At 38.5% G+C, this 19,531-nt stretch overlaps 1 protein-coding gene across 7 annotated transcripts in view; it reads left to right on the top strand.

The window, feature by feature from the left end:
* The window catches only part of HEPH (hephaestin), an 82,394-nt gene that overhangs the window by 12,288 nt on the left and 50,575 nt on the right, over nt 1-19,531 (top strand). For 4 of the 7 annotated variants that reach the window (XM_027609511.1, XM_027609509.1, XM_027609506.1 and 1 more), the window contains 6 exons: nt 659-841; nt 985-1,122; nt 1,961-2,215; nt 4,228-4,396; nt 6,301-6,437; nt 17,501-17,632. In XM_027609511.1, the coding sequence (XP_027465312.1) occupies nt 659-841; nt 985-1,122; nt 1,961-2,215; nt 4,228-4,396; nt 6,301-6,437; nt 17,501-17,632 (1,014 nt within the window). The remainder of the gene's footprint in view (nt 1-658; nt 842-984; nt 1,123-1,960; nt 2,216-4,227; nt 4,397-6,300; nt 6,438-17,500; nt 17,633-19,531) is intronic. The other 3 variants (XM_027609510.1, XM_027609512.1, XM_027609513.1) reach the window with 3 other exon arrangements.

The raw sequence follows: 19,531 nt of genomic DNA, 5'->3' as shown, positions 1-19,531 counted from the left end.
TGCAGTGTGGGATATCTACAGGAAGCAGTGATGTAGCTGAATCACCTACATATTAAACAGCAACCTGAAGGGGTGTTAATTCAACACCCTTGTTTATTAGCAGGAATAAACCCTGCTAAACTTTTTTTCCACTATTTTTCCCTATTTCATTACCTTTAAAAACTTTAATATTTTCTTATTTCATTTTAAAACCTTGAATTAGTAATGATGGGAGTCAAACCACCTAAAAGTAAGGCATGTGTTAAGAGTTTAAGTGTGGTTAGGATCAAAAGTGTAGCCATCGGTATTTGGGGAAAATTGGGGAACTTTGTTGGAAATATGGTATGTTTAAATATTGTCAGACCTGGAAGACCTGGGTGTTGCAGGAGAATTGTCAGATTAAGGCCCTGGGTTGAAGGTACATGCAGGGATGGTGGGAGGGAATTATTCTAGGTCCTGTATGTCCAGTCTTCAAGTCCTAGGCTCACCTGAATTGAGTTTAACTGGGGAAATAGAAATTTGGAAATAGAAATTAAGAGCAGAAGGCCTTATCTGCTTTTCTGTTGCCAAAAGACTCTTAAGGCACCCTCTCTTCCTATTAATTTTTATGAGTACCCCTTGCAGGTTACTGTTGCTAAGGAGAGAAAGTTCTCAAGGGCACATTTCTTACTTACTCTAGGTACCCTGGATGGGAATTCCCCTCCTCAGCGGAAGGATGTGGATAATGATTTCTTCCTGCTCTTCAGTGTGGTAGATGAGAACCTTAGCTGGCATATCGATGAAAACATTGTCACTTACTGCTCAGATCCTACCTCAGTAGACAAAGAAGATGAGGCCTTTCAGGAAAGCAATAGGATGCATGGTGAGCTGGGAGAGGGTGGCCACACCATGACAGTAAAGACTGATGGAGAGTTTACATTGGGCCTAGCATCTGGTGGATACTTCCATATATCTCACAAGAACTAAAAGTAATAGGTACATTTTCCCTGTTTTTACTCCTCACAGGAACTAAGAGTAATAGGTACCTTTTCCCTCTTTCACCTATGAGGAAATTGAGGCTCCGGAATTACACAATAGAAAATCTGCACGCTAAAATTCCAATACTGATCTGTCTGATTGCACAGGCTGTGCTCTTGCCATTAGGTACCTTGCCTCTTAATGTGTAATAGCCTAGGTTATTGATTCCAAAGTCATGTACTTTATTCTAAGTCTCTCAAGGTGAGGGTTGTCCACTGATGTAATTAGTCAACATTTCTTTGTCCTAAAAAGTTTGGAAGAATTACCTACTTTGTGAGGAAAAATGATTGGCTGTAAGGAAGTTGATCACCTTAATTACATTTAAAACAAACTAAAGACACAAGAACCCTGAGGCATGGGTAAATAACTGATTTTAGTAACAAAAACAAGTTGATTTTATTTTTGTTTAATTAAGAAAAAGATTTATGTCCCTTTGGTGCCAGAGATGGTCTCAAAGCCTGATAGTCCCAAGGGAAAGTGAAAACTCAGGGGGAAAATTTAAGAGATGGCTTGGGCAGCTCAAATTTCTCTTGGGTTTTACACAAATTACCTTTGATAACCATGGTAATTAGCTAACTTGAAAATTCTCCTGTGGAAATTTCAGAAGGAAATTGGCCTGGAAGGGAAAAATAGCTTGCAAAATGAACCCCATTCATTAGAAAGCTTCCTCAGATTGCTGGGTTGGAATCTTGGTTCTACTACTTAACAGCTCTGTGGCCTTGGGAGAGAAGTAACTTCACTTCTCTGGGCCTTGGTTATCTCATTGCTTGAGATCAATGATATCTATTTATTTTCCCAGGCTGTTTATGAGATTTTAAATTAAATAAAGTATATGGTTAGCACAGTGTGCTTTTTAAAAATTCATCTAAATGTGGTCTATTATTATTGTTAGATGGCAAATCTCTCATCAGGCTGTTCTTTCCTAAGATATTTTCTGATATTTTCTTTGGATTTTTCTTTGCAGCAATCAATGGCTTTGTCTTTGGGAACTTACCAGATCTAAGCATGTGTGCACAGAAGCGTGTGGCCTGGCACTTATTTGGCATGGGCAATGAAGTAGATGTCCACACAGCTTTCTTCCATGGACAGATACTGACCATCCGGGGCCACCGCACTGATGTGGCTCATATCTTTCCAGCCACCTTTGTGACTGCTGAGATGGTGCCTTGGGAACCTGGCACTTGGTTGATTAGCTGTCAAGTGAATAGTCACTTGCGAGGTGAGATCCGACATCTTTGACCCTTGAGGTATGGAAGGGAGATGGCATTAATGATCATCAGGAGCCTGGAGCCATAAGATAGGTCTTTCAGATGAGACAGCTAGGTATAAAGGATGAAATATTAGATTGGAATTTGGGGATCTAGCCAGATTTTTCCCTGGATCAGCCATTAACTTGCAGGGTGACCTCAGGGACGTTTCTCTGGGTTTTATCTTCCCCATCTCTAACATAAGATGGTATAGAGATGGATAAGCAGTTATTCAAGCTGTTCTTCTTTGCTCAGAATTCTAAGGAATTAATACCTGGAGGTATTTGCAGCTTATTGAAGAGGGAGTGAAGGAGAGATTAAAGAAAACAAAGGCTTCTTTGGGAGATCATAGAGTATTGTGGGCAAGTAGTGACACTCTAGTTGGGACCCAATAGTAATAGGAGTAGAAGGTTTGGTTTTTAGAGAGAAAATTGTTGAAGTAATGGCATAGTGCATCCAGGAGCATCAGAGAAGAGGAATATATGAGACAATGAAAAGAGCACTAGACAAGTGATTAGAAGGTTTGAGTTATTGTCTCAGTTCTGTGAGAAACTCACTGTATGACTTTGGAAAAGTCCCTTCCCATGTATAGGCCTCATTTGCCACATCTCCAAAATGAGGGGTTTGGTCTAAATAATCTCTAAGATCTTTATTATCTCTTACTTTCTAGAATTATTTGATATATGATAAATTAGGTAGGTGTTAGGAGAGTAATATGAGTATGTGAAAGTAGATTTGAGCAGATGAAGAGTTACAGACTGGTAGGATAATGAGTCTGTGGTGGTAGGTTTGATGAACAGAGGCCACTTACCCATGCTCCATCATCCAGGGCCCACCCTTGGTCCCAAAGGTACCCGGGTAAGAGAGTATGAATGAATATGAATGGAGGTTAGGGATGCAGCACAATAGTGAAGCAAGTATGGGCCTTAGGGCCAGGCAGATAAGCCTGAATTCAAATCTTGGTTCTACAAATTGTTTAATTAACTTTGGTAATTCATATAACTTCTCTGAAAGAAGAGAATGAGCATTTAAATTTGCAGTTAAAAGATAGGAGATTAAGTCTCAGCTTCACTACTGACTAGCCGTTTAATCTTGGGCAAGTTACTTAACCTCTCTGATCCTTAGTTTTCTTCATCTGCAGAAAGGGACATTAAAAGTCTGTTTCACATGAGGGTTATGAGGACTGAAGGATGTAACAAATGTAAAGCACCTGGCACAAGGCTTGGCATGTAATTCATATTCAACAAAAATTAATATTATTTTCTCCTTTTTCTTACCTCCAATTTCTAATTTACAAATTTCAAATTTCCTTGGGAATGATGTGAGACTCAAATGTGATAGTATACTTGAATGACCTCTGTAAGTTGCTAAGCAAATATAAGCAGTATCATCCATTATCACTATGCCTCAAAGGAAATTTTTCCACATTTGGAGATAATATTTAGAATTCAAATTTTCCTGGTATTCCCAAGTCTGAAGCTTCACCTCCATGTATAGAAGATGTTCCATTATTTTAGGAGCTTCCTACTTTACATGTAACTTACTCCCTTTTTTTTCTTACTCCCTCTTTTTAAAATGTGATGCTTCCACCAGCCCAGTGTGATAGACATCCCTATTCTCCTCATTTACAAAACAACGTTTAAAGTTCAAATCTAGGAAGTGACTGGCCAAAGGTCCTACAGAGATTGATAAGAATTAGAATGGAACACAAGTATTCTGACTTCAAATTCTGTGATCTTGCTACAATGTAAGCCTTTTGCAGAAGCAGGAATGAGGATCTGGTAAAATGAGTCAGTTGTGGTTAGCAGGTGAAGGTACTTGAATTCCCATATAGGCTCCCTTTCTCCCAGCCGGGTTCTTGAGGAGTGAGAGAAAGTGGTCTGATGAAAGGTGGGAGGGAAAAACATTAGAAGGAGAAAGGTGGGTCATCTAGCTACAGGACCTGTTGGGTGGAATGGAGCCAGCCATGATGTTCTTCCTCCAGGTGGCATGCAAGCACTCTACAAGGTCAAGTCTTGCTCCATGACCCCTCCTATGAACCAACTCACAGGCAAAGTTCGGCAGTACTTCATTGAGGCGCATGAGATTCAATGGGACTATGGCCCGATGGGGCATGATGGGAGTACTGGGAAGAATTTGAGGGAACCAGGCAGGTAAGAGGCAATGAGTTTCCTCCCCCAGCTTCTGGGCCCAGCCCAACTCCTATTACTCCCTTTCAGAAATCTCTCACTTCACTTGGGGGTTACAATCATTGTCTGGCTGGAATTACATGATAATGGTTAGCCAAATTCTTGTGGTCCCCTGGAGAACGTGCTCTTGGGAAGCTATAAAACTTTTTGTAGGGTTATGTCACATCCTTAACAAAGGGTTCAAGCAGAGTTTGAGATTGCTTCTGTTATGATCCCAGGCTGCATTAAGAAAATAAGACCCCCCAAAAAACCAGAACAGTTGAAATGGCACTTATCCAACTCTTCTTTATTTTTCTTTTGTTTACCTCATTGTCCCTTCCTCTCTTTTCTATAATCTGAAGGAGGCACTTGGAGAAATATAGGAAGAGCAGGAGCAACCTACCTTGTAGCCATTCCATTTTCATCCTTTTGGAGGGATTTCTCCAAATTCTCCTACCTCATCCACTACTCAGATGTAGACAAAATAGGGCAGAAGGTTATTTCCCTATTCAGATGCTAGGCCTTAAGTTATATTGACTCACTGGGCTATCAGTGATTCCAGGTCTTTTACAGAAGAGGTACTTAGTAAATGATTAGGAGAGTTTTGGGAGGAATATTCTAGGGCACCATTATATTTATTCTCCCAGTAAGAAATAATGGAATGATGGGCGCCTGGGTGACTCAGTTGGTTAAGCGACTGCCTTCGGCTCAGGTCATGATCCTGGAGTCCCGGGATCGAGTCCCACATCGGGCTCCCTGCTCAGCAGGGAGTCTGCTTCTCCCTCTGAACCTCTTCCCTCTTATGCTCTCTATCTCTCATTCTCTCTCTCTCAAATAAATAAATAAAATCTAAAAAAAAATGGAATGAATCTGCAGAAACCATAAGAAAATAGGAACTTGGGTCTCAGCATAGCTTCCAGAATCTCCCAACTGTGCTTGTTAAATTAGTGGAATTTCATTTTGGAATGAAGAATATTTTTTAAAAGATTTTATTTCCTGTAGTCCATAGTCTCTCATGGTTCATCTCCCCCTCTGATCCCCCCCTTCATTTTTCCTTTCCTTCTCCTAATGTCCTCCATGAGGGGGGTGGGGGGGGTGGGTTAGCCTGGTGATGGGTATTAAGGAGGGCACTTATTGCATGGAGCACTGGGTGTTATATGCAAACAATGAATCATGGAACACTCCATCAAAAACTAACAATGTACTTACTGTATGGTGACTAACATAACATAATAAAAAATAAAAAATAAATAAATAAATAAAACAATTAAAAAATTTTTAAAGATTTTATTTATTTATTTGAGAGGGAGAGAGAAAGAGAGCACAAGCAGGAGGAGGGACAGAGGGAGAGGGAGAAGCAGACTCCCTGCTGAGTGCAGAGCCTGACATGGGACTCAATCCCAGGACCCTGAGATCATGATCTGAGCTGAAGTCAGTTGCTTAATTGACTGAACCACCCAGGTGCCCCAAAATGAAGAATATTTTTTATTAAGGTGAGAAAGGATTTTGAGTATCTGAGGATGATTAGGACAGATGTAAGGCTATTTAACTTCAGAGGGCAGAACTGGTCCCATTGTCTGAAACTTACAAGAGAAGATTTTAGCCTACTATAAAAAATAATTCCAACCATTAAAACTACCCAACAGTAAGAGGGATTGCTATCTCTGAAAATAAGTCCCTTGACTTTTGAAAGACTCAAGTGGGCAGAAGCCGTATATTACTTATTAGTGGTGTCATCAAAGGGGATACATTTATTGGGTGGAACTTAACCTGGATGATCTCTGAGGTTCTTCCTAAACATAAGTATCCATAACTTGATGAGACCAAGGGTGAGATGGGGATCTATTTGATACATAAGTCAGGTGACATTTACCTTTTTTATATGCCAGTAGCTCAGATAAATTCTTCCAGAAGAGTTCCAGTCGGATTGGGGGCACTTACTGGAAAGTCCGGTATGAAGCTTTCCAAGATGAGACGTTCCAGGAAAAGGTGCAGCTGGAGGAAAATAAGCATCTTGGAATTCTGGGTGAGAAATACTGTACTTATGAAATTCATTGACTGGAACTTGAGAACTGGAGCCTGGGGGGTACCTCAGAGGTACACTCAAAACAAGCATCTCTCAAACTGAGTTCCAAGGGATAAATGTTTGGTGAAAAAATAAAACGCTATGAGTCTGAATGTGTTTGCCAAACACTAGGTTAAATGTGGTCAAATAGTATTCTTTGTTACAGGGCTTCTCAGAGCCTTTTATTTATTTTTGTTCATCAAAAATATCCAAGATGGGAATAGAGTATGTAAAATTTATCATACTTAATTACTGAACCTTTTATTAGTAAACATCTTTTGGTAGCACTGTTATACAGATCACACTTTTAGAAGTGTTTCTCTAAGTGTATTTCTGAAGAGTTATTTAATGCAGTAAGAGTGTCCAGGTTCTTGGCAATATGAGGCCAGGAACAGATTGACATTACAGGCAGACATGCTTGCTATGGTGAGGGATGCAGTACAAGGCTTAAAGCCTGGTCTTGGATAAGGTATCCAGCAGCACAGATTTGTGTAAAGCACAGTATTGAAATGACATAGCAAAGTTCAGTGTGGTTTAGCCACTTGGTAGAGCCAGGAAGTAAAATAGATTAGATGGAAGAAAATTTTGGTAATGAAAGTAATATAATTGACCATGTTCTGGGGATAAGTGTGTCACAGTTGATTCTAGGAGATCTGAACATGGACAATAGACCTTACATCTGCTAGACAGGAAGATATAAAGAGCAGAAAATCACTTTGGGAAAGACGGTGGACAGTATTAAAGCTATCATTAGCTGGTGTTCAGTATGAGTCTCAGTCTTTTTTATTCTTCAATATTTTAAAATATTGGGGTAAAATACACATAACATAAAATTTACCATCTTAACCATTTTAAGTGTACACTCCAGTGGTATTAAATGCATTCATAATGTTGTGTAACTATCATCACCATCCATCTTCATAACTCTTTCCATCTTACAAAACTGAAACTCTATACCCATTAAACAGTAACTTCTCATTCTTCCCTCCCCCTCACCCCTGGCAACAACCATTCAACTTTCTATCTCCATGATCTTGACTACTCTAAGTACCTTATATAAGAGGAATCATACAGTATTTGTCTTTCTGTGACCAGCTGAGGTTTCATCCATATTGCTGTGTATACAGAATTTCTTTTTTTTCTCCTTGACATCTATCATTCCCATGCCCTTCTTTATTTTTTATTAAGCTTTTAAATTTTAATTCCAATATAGTTAACATACAGTGTTATATTAGTTTCAGGTGTACAATAGTGATTCAACAATTCCATACATCACCTGGTGCTCATCAAGACAAGTGCCCTCCTCAATCCCCATCACTTATTTACCCCAACCACCCATCCCCTCCACTCTGGTAACCATCAGCTTTTCCTCTATTGTTAAGAGTCTATTTCTTGTTTTTGTTTTTTTTTCTCTCTCTCTTTCCTTTGTTCCTTTGTTTTTTTTCTTAAATTCCACATATGGGGGAAATCATATGGTATTTGTCTTTCTCTTATTGGCTTATTTCATTTTGCATTATACTCTCTAGCTCCATCCATGTTGATACAAATCACAAGGTTTCATTCTTTTTCATGGGTGAATAATATTCCACTGTATGTATATAATATTTTGCTTATCCACTCATCCACTAGTGGACACTTGGGTTGCTTCCACATTTTAGCTATGGGGATTAATGCTGCTATGAATATGGGTGTACAATATGTCTTTGACACATGCTTTGGTTACTTTTCAGTATATGCATAGAAATGGAAACTCTGGGTCATGTGGTAATCCTATTTTAATTTTTTAAGGAACCACCATACTGTTTTTCATGGTGCCTGTACCATTTTATATTTCCCAACAGTGCAGAAGGGTGACGATTTCTCCACATTCTTGCCAATTCTTGTTTTCTGTTTTGTTTTGTTTGATAGTGGCCATCCTAATAGGTGTGAAAAGGTATCTCATTGTATTTTTGATTTTCATTTATTTAATAATTACTGATGTTGGACATTCTTCCATGTACCAATTGGTCATTTGTGTATTCTTTGGAGAAATGTCTATTTAAGTCATTTGCCCATCTTTAATTGAGTTGTATAATTTTTTAAAAGATTTTATTTATTTATTTGACAGGGAGAGACAGTGAGAGAGGGAACACAAGCAGGGGGAGTGGGAGAGGGAGAAGCAGGCTTCCCGTGGAGCAGGGAGCCTGACACGGGGCTCGATCCCAGGACCCTGGGATCAGGACCTGAGCCGAAGGCAGACGCTTAATGACTGAGCCATCCAGGCGCCCCTGAGCTGTATAATTTTTGTTGTTAAGTTTTAGGAGTTCTCTATATATTCAGGATATTAATCCCTTATCAGACTTATGAATTGCAAATATTTTCTCCCATTCTGTGGGTGGCCTTTTAACTTTATGGTGTATTTTGATGCACAATTAGAAAGTAATGAAGTCCATTATGTCTATATTTTTCTCTTATTACCTGTGTGTCTGGTGTCATATCCAAGAAATCACTGCCAAAGAAAATGTTGGGAAAATTATGCCATATGTGTTCTTATCAGAGTTGTATAGCTTTAGGTCTTAAATTTAGGTCTTTAATCTATTTTTAAAATGTTTTATTTAAATTCAGTTTAATTAACATATATACCATATTATTAGTTTCAGAGGTAGAATTTAGTGATTCATCAATTGCATACAACATCAAGTGTTCATTACTTCAAGTGCCCGCCCTAATGCCCATCACCCAATCATCCCAATCCCCCACCCACCTCCCCTCCAGCAAACCTCAGTTTCTTTCCTCAAGTTGAGTCTCTTATGGTTTGCCTCCCTCTCTGTTCTTGTCTTACTTTAAGTTCTTCCCTTTCCACTATGTTCATCTGTTTTGTTTCTTAAATTGCACATATGATGGAAATCATATGGTATTTGTCTTTCTCTAACTGAATTATGTCGCTTAGCATAATGCTATGGAAGCATTCCCTCTAGTCCCACCCACATCGTTGCAAATGGCAAGATTTCATTCTTTCTGATAGCTGAGTAATATTTCATTACACATATACTGCTTCTTCTTTCTCCACTCATCTGTTGATGAACACCTGGGCTCTTTACATATTTTGGCTATTGTGGACATTGTTGCTGTAAACATTAGGGTTCATGCACTCTTTCAAATCACTATGTCTGTATCTTTTGGATAAGTACCTAGTAGTGCAATTGCTGGGTTGCAGGGTAGCTCTATTTTTAACTTCTTGAGGAACCTCCATACTGTTTTCCAGAGTGGCTATATCAGCTTGCATTCCCACCAACAGTGTAAGAGGGTTCCCCTTTCTCCACATCCTCACCAACATTTATTGTTTCCTGTTTTGTTAATTTTTGCCATTCTAACTGGTGTAATGTGGTATCTCATTGTGGATTTGATTTGTATTTCCCTGATGACAAGTGATGAGCATTTTTTCATGTGTCTGTTGGCCATTTGTACATATTTTTTGAAGAAGTGTCTGTTCATGTCTTCTGCCCATTTTGTGACTGGATTTTTTATTTTTTGGGGTTGAGTTTGAGAAGCTCTTTATATATCTTGGATACCAGCCTTTTACCTGTTATGTCATTTGCAAATATCTTCTCCCATTCTGTAAGTTGCCTTTTAGTTTTGTTGACTGTTTCCTTTGCCATGAGGAAGATTTTATCTTGATGAAGTCTAATTCATCTTTGCTTTTGTTTCTCTTGTCTTTGGAAACCTGTTTTGAAAGAAGTTGCTGTGATTGAAGTCAAAGAGGGTGCTGCCTGTGTTCTCCTCTAGAATTTTGATGGATTCCTAGCTTACATTTTGATCTTTCATCCATTTTGAGTTTATTTTTGTGTATGGCATAAGAAAGTGGTCCAGTTTCGTTCTTCTGCATATGGCTGTCCAATTTTCCCAACATTTGTTGAGGAGACTGTCTTTTTCCCATTGCATATTCTTTCCTACTTTGTCAAATATTAGTTGACCATAGAGTTGAGGGTCCTTTTCTGGGTTCTCCATTCTGTTCCATTGATCTATGTGTCTGTTTTTGTGCCATTACCATGCCTTTGCTGCATCCCAATGGTTCTGAACTATTGCGTTTTCATTTTCATTTGCTTCCATGTACTTTTTAATTTTTTTTTTTAATTTCCTTGTTGACCCATCCATTCTTTAGTAGGATGCTCTTTAACCTCCATGTATTTGGGTTCCTTCCAAATTTCTTCTTGTGGCTAACTTCAAGTTTTAAAGCATTGTGGTCTGAAAGTATGCACAGTATAATCTCAATCTTTTTGTACTGGTTGAGACCTGATTTCTGACCCAGTATATGATGTTTTCTGGAGAATTTTCTGTGTGCACTCAAGAAGAATGTGTATTCTGCTGCTTTAGGATGAAATGCTCTGAATATATTTGTTAAGTCCATCTTGTCCAGTGTGTCAATCAAAGCCCTTGTTTCCTTGTTGATTTTCTGCTTAGATGATCTATCCATTGATGTAAGTGGGTATTCAAGTCCCCTACTATTATTGTATTATAATCAATGAGCTCCTTTATGTTTCTTATTGTTTTATGTATTTGGGTGTTCCCAATTTGGGGGTATCAATATTTATAATTGTTAGATCTTCTTGTTGAGTAGACCCTTTTATTATGATATCGTGTCTTCCTTCATCTCTTATTACAGTCTTTGGTTTAAAATCTAGTTTGTCTGATACAGGGATTGCTACTCCAGATTTCTTTTGATGTCTATTAGCATGATAAGTGTTTCTCTACCCCCTCACTTTCAATCTGGAGATGTCTTTGGGTCTAAAATGAGTCTCTTGTAGCCAGTATATTGATGGTTCTTCTTTTTTTAAATCCAGTCTGATACCCTATGTCTTTTTTTAAAGATTATTTATTTGAGAGAGAGTAAGAGAGAGAGAAAGAGAGAAAAAATGTGCATGAGCAGGGGTAGGGGCAGAGGGAGAGGGAGAAGCAGACTCCCCACTGAGCAGGGAGTCCGACATGGCGCTCAATCCCAGGACCCTGAGATCATGACCTGAGCTGAAGGCAGACGCTTAACCAATTGAGCCACCCAGGTGCCCCACCCTGTGTCTTTTGATTGGAGCATTCAGTCCATTTATATTCAGAGTAATTATTGAAAAATATGAATGTAGTGCTCTTGTATTACCTATAAAGTTGCTGTTTCTGTAGATTGTCTCTGTTCCTTTCTGGTCTTTGTTACTTTTTGCTCTCTCTTTGCTCAAAATATCCCATTTAATATTTCTTCCAGGGCTGGTTTAGTGTTCACAGATTTCTTTAGTTCCCAACCCCCTGGAAACTCTTTATCTCTCCTTCTATTCTGAATGACAGCCTTTCTGGATAAAGTGTTATTGGCTGCATTTTTTTCCCATTTAATATGTTGAATATATCATGCTGGTCTTTCTGGCCTGGCAGGTCTCTCTGGACTCGTTTGCTGCCAGTCTTATGTGTCTACCCTTGTAGATTAAGGATCTCTTGTCCTGAGCTGCTTTCCGGATTTTCTCTTTATCTCTGATGTTTGCAAGCTTCACTATTATATATCGAGGTGTTAACTTATTTTTATTGATTTTGAGGGGGGTTCTCTGTGTCTCCTGGGCTTGAATGCCTATTTCCTTCTACAGATTAGGGAAGTTCTCAGCTATAATTTGTCCAAGTAAACCTTCTCCCCCCTCTCTCTGTTTATCTTCTGGGACCCCTATTAACTGGGTATTATTTCACTTTATGGAATCACTGAGTTCTTGCAGTCTTCCTTTGTGATCCAGCAGTTGTCTTTTTCTCTTCTTTTCAGCATTTTCAAATTTTCCATCATTTTATCTTCTATATCACTGTCTATCTCTTCTGCCTTGTTCTTCCTTTCTGTTAGGGCCTCCTTTGTGACTGCATCTCAGTAATAGCATTTTTAATTTTATAGCATTTTAATCAGCCTGATTAGATTTAATTCTTTTATTTCTGCAATAAAGAATTCTCAAGTGTCTTCTATGCTTTTTTTTAAGCCCAGCTAGTGCATTTTTAATCATTTATTTTTAATAGATTTAATTTATTTATTTGAGAGAGAGAGAGCATGAGCAGAGTGGGAAGGGACAGAGGGAGAGGGAGAAGCAGACTCTCTGCTGAGCAGTTAGCCTGACATGGGGCCCAATCCCAGGACCCTGAGATCATGACCTGAGCCAAAGGCAGATGCTTAACCAACTGAACCACTGAGGCACCCCTATAATCATTGTTTTAAGTTCTAGTTCAAACATATTACTTATATCTGTATTGATTAAGTCCCTTTAGTGAGTACTACCTCTTGTTCTTCCTTTTGGGGTGAATTTCTTCATCTCATCATTATGTCCAGAAAAGAATAGAAGAGAGAGAGAAAAGACAGCAGTAGCAACAACAACTGAGATTTAAAAAAAAAGGAGAAAATAAAAACAAAACAAAGTAAGATAAGATAAAATAAAACAAGAAACAAAATAGAACAAAACAAAAAACTAGATCTTGGGTGTATTTTGATCTGCTTGATAAAAGAAACTAGATCCCAAAATAGGAAAGAAAGAAAAACATATATATACAAAAATAAAATAAAATAAAATACAATGAACAAAAACCAAAACTCATATATAGAAAAAAGAATTGAAAAAATAAGACAACAGTTCAAAAAATAAAACTGAAAGACTAAAGAATTTTTTTCTTTATTATATTGTTAATCACCATACATTGCATCATCAATTTTTTAAAAGATTTTATTTATTTATTTGAGAGAGAGAGAATGAGAGATAGAGAGCACGAGAGGGAAGAGGGTCAGAGGGAGAAGCAGACTCCCCACCGAGCAGGGAGCCCGATGCGGGACTTGATCCCGGGACTTCAGGATCATGACCTGAGCTGAAAGCAGTCGCTTAACCAACTGAGTCACCCAGGCTCCCTGCATCATCAGTTTTTGATGCAGTGTTCCATGATTCATTGCCTATGCATAACACCCAGTGCTCCATTCAGTACATGCCCTCCTTAACACCCATCACCAGGCCAACACATCCCCCCATCCCACTCCCCTCTAGAACCCTCAGTTTGTTTCTCAAAGTCCATAGTCTCTCATGGTTCGTCTCCCCCACCAATTTTCCTCCTTCATTTTTCTCTTCCTACTATCTTCTTTTTTTTTTTAACATATAGTGTATTATTTGTTTCAGAGGTACAGGTCTGTGATTGATCAGTCTTACACCATTCACAGCACTCACCATAGCACATACCCTCCCCAATGTCTATCACCCAGCCACCCCATCCCTCCCACCCCCCACCATTCCAGCAACCCTCAGTTTGTTTCCTGAGATTAAGACTAAAGAATTAAAAAAAAAAATGAATGTTTTATACTGTTTTATACTGCTTTCCCCAAGAGCTGAAGTTCTTAGTTCTCTATGATCTGTAAACTTGGTTCTAGCCAGTTGTTTCTGCTGGTCTTCTGGGGGGAAGTGCCTGTTGAGCTGATTCTCAGGTGCCCTTGTAGTTGTGGAAATGTGCTTCCTTTGCCAGGGCGCTGGGCTCAGTGTAAGAGGCACTGGATTCCTCTATGTTGTGCTGTTTTGCTCCCTGAAGGCTTTCAGTACAGATGGGCAGGATGAAAACGCTGGCACCCCACTCTTTAGCCCCAGAGCTGAAGGTCTGTGCCCCTCCAATCTTCAGTGAGCACTCACAAAGATGCAATCATCTTGTCTCCCTGGTTTCCATCTGAACTCTGTGTTCACCCAGCCTCTGTCTGAGTGTTTTCATCTGAGGCATGCAACTAAGATTTAAGTATCCAAATTTTGTGGACTCTTGCTGTGCAGATCCACGCTGTTCCTCCCAGGGGAGGGAGGGCGTCTCGACTCACTTCTGCCTTTTCCTGGGCCCCTGCCAGGAGAGGAGTTGTGGCCCCATGCGGCAGTTCACAGTTTATGGCAACACCGAGCAAAAAGCCGGTGCCAAGACTTGCTGTTTTCAGCCAGCTTCCCCACTCTGATGCCTGGGAATTCTGCTGCATTCAAGCACCCCCATTCTTCTTGTGACCCTGGGGATCCAGAGACCACGCTGTCCCACCTAGGATTCCACCCCACTTTGCCACTTGAGCACCTTTAATCCAGAGATGTCCCCCATTATAGTAGACTTTTAAAGTTCCAATTTTGTACTCTGCTGCTTATAATTCTTTGGTTTAGCCTCTTTAAGCTGGCTCCCTCCCTGCTGCCATCTCCTTCAATATATTGCTCCAGATTCACATCCCCACACTTCCTACCTTCCCAAAAGTGGTTGCTGTTCTATTAGTAGAATTGCAGCATTTCTTTTCTCAGATCTCTGATTGATTTTGCAGGTGTTCAGAATGATTTGATAACTATCTAGCTGAATTCCAGGGACCAGACAAACTTAAGGTCCCCTACTCCTCTGCCATGTTAACTCCTCCTCTCTCCAGCTCTTTAATGTATTTTGAGTTAATTTTTATATATGGTATTAAATAGGAGCCTTGATTCATTATTTTGCATGTGGGAATCCAGTTTTCACAGCACCGTTTAAAAGACTGTCCCCATTGAAAAACATAGTCTCTTCAACAAATGGTGTTAGCAAAACTGGTCAGCTGCATGCAAAAGAATGCAACCAGACCACTTTCTTACACCATACACAAAAATAAACTCAAACTGGATTAAAGACTTAAATGTGAGACCTAAAATCATAAAAATCCTAGAGGAGAGCACAGGAAGTAACCTCTTTGACATTGCCAGTAGCAACTTCTTTCTAGCTATGGCTCCTCAGGCAAGAAAGATAAAAACAAAATAAACTATTGGGACTATATCAAAATAAAAAGCTTCTGCACAGTGAAGCAAACAGTCAACAAAACTAAAAGGCAACCTACAGAATGGGAGAAGATATTTGCAAATAACTTATCTAATAAAGAGTTAGTATCCAAACTATATAAAGAACTTACACAAATCAACACTCAAAAAACAAATAATTCAATAAAAAATGGGTAGAAGAAATGAGCAGACATTTCTCCAAAGAGATCCAGATGACCAACAGACACATGGAAAGATGCTCAATATCACTCATCATTAGGCAAATGAAATTAAAACTACAATGAGGTAACACCTCACACCTGTCAGAATGGCTGAAATCAACAACACAAGAAGCAACAAGTGTTGGTGAGGATTTGGAAAGAAGGGACCCCTTTCACACTGTTGGTGCGAATGCAAAGTGGTGCAGCCACTGTGAAAGACAGTTTTGATATTCCTCAAAAAGTTATAAATAGAACTACCCAACAATCCAGTAATCCCACTACTGAGTATCTACCAAAAAAATACAACACTAATTCAAAAGGATACACATACCCGTAAGTTTATAGCAGCAAAATATATAGAAGTGCTCAAGTGTCCATCAGTTGAAGAGGTGGGGTAAATATATACAATGGAATACTATTCAGCCAGAAAAAAGAATGAAATCTTGCCATTTACAGCTACATGGTTAGAACTGGAGTGAATAATGCTAAATGAAAAATGTCAGTCAAAGAAAGACAAATACCATATGGTTTCACTCATATGTGGAATTTAAGAAATAAATGAGCAAAGGAAAAGTAAAAGATAGAGAGAGGCAAACCACAAGACAGACTCTTAACTATAGAAAACAAACTGACAGTTACCAGACAGGGGGTTGGTGGGGGATGAGTGAAATAAGTGATGGGGATTAAGGAGAGCACTCCTTGTGATGAGCTTCAGATGTTGTATGGAAGTGTTGAATCACTATATTGTACACCTGAAACTAATATAACACTGTATGTTAACTACACTGTAATAAAGTAAAAATAATAGTAAAGAAAAAAATCTCTTTGCTAGTTACAATAAGATTCAGATTTTCTTAAAAAAAGATTCAGATTTTCTATTTCTTTATGCTTTAGTCTTGGTATGTTTTCTGTTCTAGGACTCTGTCCATTTCATCTAGTTTATCCAATTTGTTGGTGTACAATTTTTCATAATACTACCTTATATATATTTTTTATTTCTGATTTTAGTAATTTCAGTCTTCTCTCTTTTTTCTTAGTCCATCTCACTGAGAGTTCATCAATTTTGTTGATCTTTTCAGAGAACCAACTTTTGGTTTCATTGATTTTCTTTATTGTTTTTCTATTCTATGTTTTATTTATCTCTGCTCTAGTCTTTATTATTTCCTTCCTTCTTCTATTTTTGGATTTAGTTTGTATTTCTTTTCTTAATTCCTTAAGTCCTAAAGTTAGGTTGTTAATTTGAGATCTTTTTTAATGTTAATTTGAGATAAAAATATATAAATTTTTCCCTTAGCCCATTTTCCATGGCATCTCATGTTTTGCTATGCTTTGTTTTCATTTTCATTTGCTTCTTGGATCACAGGTGTTGCATTAGGTGTAGAAATCTAGTAGAAAACAAGCCAGAAGCACTGAACTAGGGTTTGAGCCAGCATAAATGCTCAGGGTATTGTCTTGGTATTTCTGGTTAATATCAAAGGTGACCGAAGCTAGGTCAGAGGTGGTGGGTCGTGGAACAAAGAAAACTCCAGGAATCATGGCTCAGCTACCTAGTTCAGGACCTGTACATAGATATGATAATTTTATTGCTCAGAAATGGTTTAGGATTGAGGCAAGATCAGATATTGAGATGAACCCTACCAGGAAATGGAGCTATGGGAAGAGGGACAATAAACGTAGGGGAAATGGGATTGAACCTGATGGGGAGGTGGGAGAAAGCCCTGGCTTTAAGTCCTGATTCTGTTCCTAATCAGTTATTTGAATTTGGGAAGATCAATTCCACCTCTCTGAGCTGTAGTTTCCTTATCTATAAAATGAAAATATCCCCTGTCCTGCATATGATGTTTGAAGACCAAATGAGATAATGGATTTTAAAATGCTTTTTATAACTGTAAGTTGTAATAAACTTGGAAGGGATTATTCTTATTATTGCAAATAGAGGATTTTAAAAATCTTTTTCACTTGCTCTTTCTTTCCCTCCTTCTTATTTTATTTCCATCCCCCCTGGTCATCTCTGTTTTTATTCCCATTGTCTCTCCTTCCCATCTTCCAGGGCCAGTGATCCGGGCTGAGGTGGGTGACACCATCCAGGTGGTCTTTTACAACCGTGCTTCCCAGCCATTCAGTATACAGCCTCATGGAGTCTTCTATGAGAAAGACTACGAGGGAACTGTGTACAATGATGGTGAGCAAGCAGGGTTTCCAACTAATATGAGCTGCAGGTAATAGCAGATAGCTCTAGAGGAAAAATAAATAGGAGAGGGAATGAGGGAGGAGACAGAATTGATTGTCCTTGCATGGATGTTCTTAAATGAATCCATGATATTATAGTGAAGCAGAACTGAGTTCAATAAGAGACATGTTCTTTTAAATATATTTAAATATATTCTGATTGACATTTTATTTTATTTTTTAAAATCTTTTAAAAGATTTTATTTATTTGAGAGAGGGGAGAGAGAGAGAGCATGAGCAGGGAGTGGCAGAGGGACAAGCAGACTCCCCACTGAGCACAGAGCTTTATGTGGGACTCAATCCGAGGACCCTGAGATCATGACCTGAGCCAAAGTCAGATGCTTCACCGACTGAGCCACCCAAGCACCCCTGATTGACATTTTAATGATATTTGTTCTTTCAATCCATGAGCATGGAATGTCTTTCTATTTCTTTGTGTCATCTTCAATTTTTTTCATTTGTGTTTTATAGTTTTCAGAGTACAGTTCTTTCACCTCTTGGGTTAGGTTTATTTCTAAGTTCTTATTATTTTTGGTGCAATTGTAAATGGGATTATTTTCTTAATTTCTGTTTCTACTGCTTCATTATTAGTATATAGAAATGCACCAGATTTCTACACATTGATTTCTATGACTTTACTGAATTCATTTATCAGTTCTAGTAGCTTTTTGGTGTAGTCTTTAGAGTTTTCTTTATATAGTATCATGTCATCTGCAAATAGTGAAAGTTTTACTTCTTCCTTACAAATTCACATGCCTTTTATTTCTTTTTGTAGTCTAATTGTTGTGGCTAGGACTTTCAGTACTATGTTGAATAAAAGTACTGAGAATGGACATGCTTGTCTTCTTTCTGACCTTAGGTGTAAAGCTTTCAGTTTTTCCCCAGAGTATGATGTTCACTATGGGTTTTTTCATATAGGGCCTTTAGGGTTAGTATCCCAAATATGTAAAGAATTTATACAACTCAACACCCCAAAAATAAATAATCCAATTAAAAAATGGGCAGAAGACAGACATTTCTCCAAATAAGACATCTGGATGGCCAACAGACACATGAAAAGATGCTCAACATCACTTTTCATCAGGGAGTACAAATCAAACTACAATGAGATATCACCTCATATCTGTCAGAATGGCTAAAATTAACAACAGAAGAAATAAGTGGTGGCAAGGATGTGGAGAAAGTGGAACCCTCTATCCCTCTGGTGGGAATGCAAACTGGTGCAGGCATTATGGAAAACAGTATGGAGGTTCCTCAAAAAGTTAGAAGTAGAACTACCCCTATGATCTAGTAATTGCATTACTGGGTATGTACCCCCCAAATACAAAAACACTATATAGAGTATCATGCCATCTGCAAATAGTGAAGGTTTTTCTTCTTCATTGCTGATTTGGATGTTTTTGCTGTCTGATTGCTGTGGTTAGGATTTCCAGTACTATGCTAAGTAACTGGTAAGAGTGAACATCCCTGTCTTGTTCCTGACCATAGACAAAAAGACCAAATTGATGGTTGCCAGAGGGAAAGTGGGTGGCAGGATGGGGGAAATAAGCAATGGGGACTAAGGGGTGCAATTGTTGTGATGAGCCCTGGGTATGGTATGTAAGTGTTGAATCTTCAAATTGTACAACTACAACTAATATTATATTGTATGTTAACTAACTGGAATTTAAATACAAACTTTTATTATTATTATAATAAAAACAATAAAAATTTAAAAATAAGTAAGTAAATAAATAAAGGCTTCTAAAAATTCTAAAAGCACTAATTCAAAGGGATACATACACCCCTATGTTTATAGCAACATTATTTACAATAGCCAAATTATGGAAGAAGCCCAAGTGCCTATTGATAG

This window comes from Zalophus californianus, chromosome X (genome assembly GCF_009762305.2).
Source record: "Zalophus californianus isolate mZalCal1 chromosome X, mZalCal1.pri.v2, whole genome shotgun sequence".
Taxonomy (NCBI): domain Eukaryota; kingdom Metazoa; phylum Chordata; class Mammalia; order Carnivora; family Otariidae; genus Zalophus; species Zalophus californianus.
The sequence above is the reverse complement of the archived record's forward strand: the minus strand, read 5'-3'. Positions and strand labels throughout refer to the sequence as shown.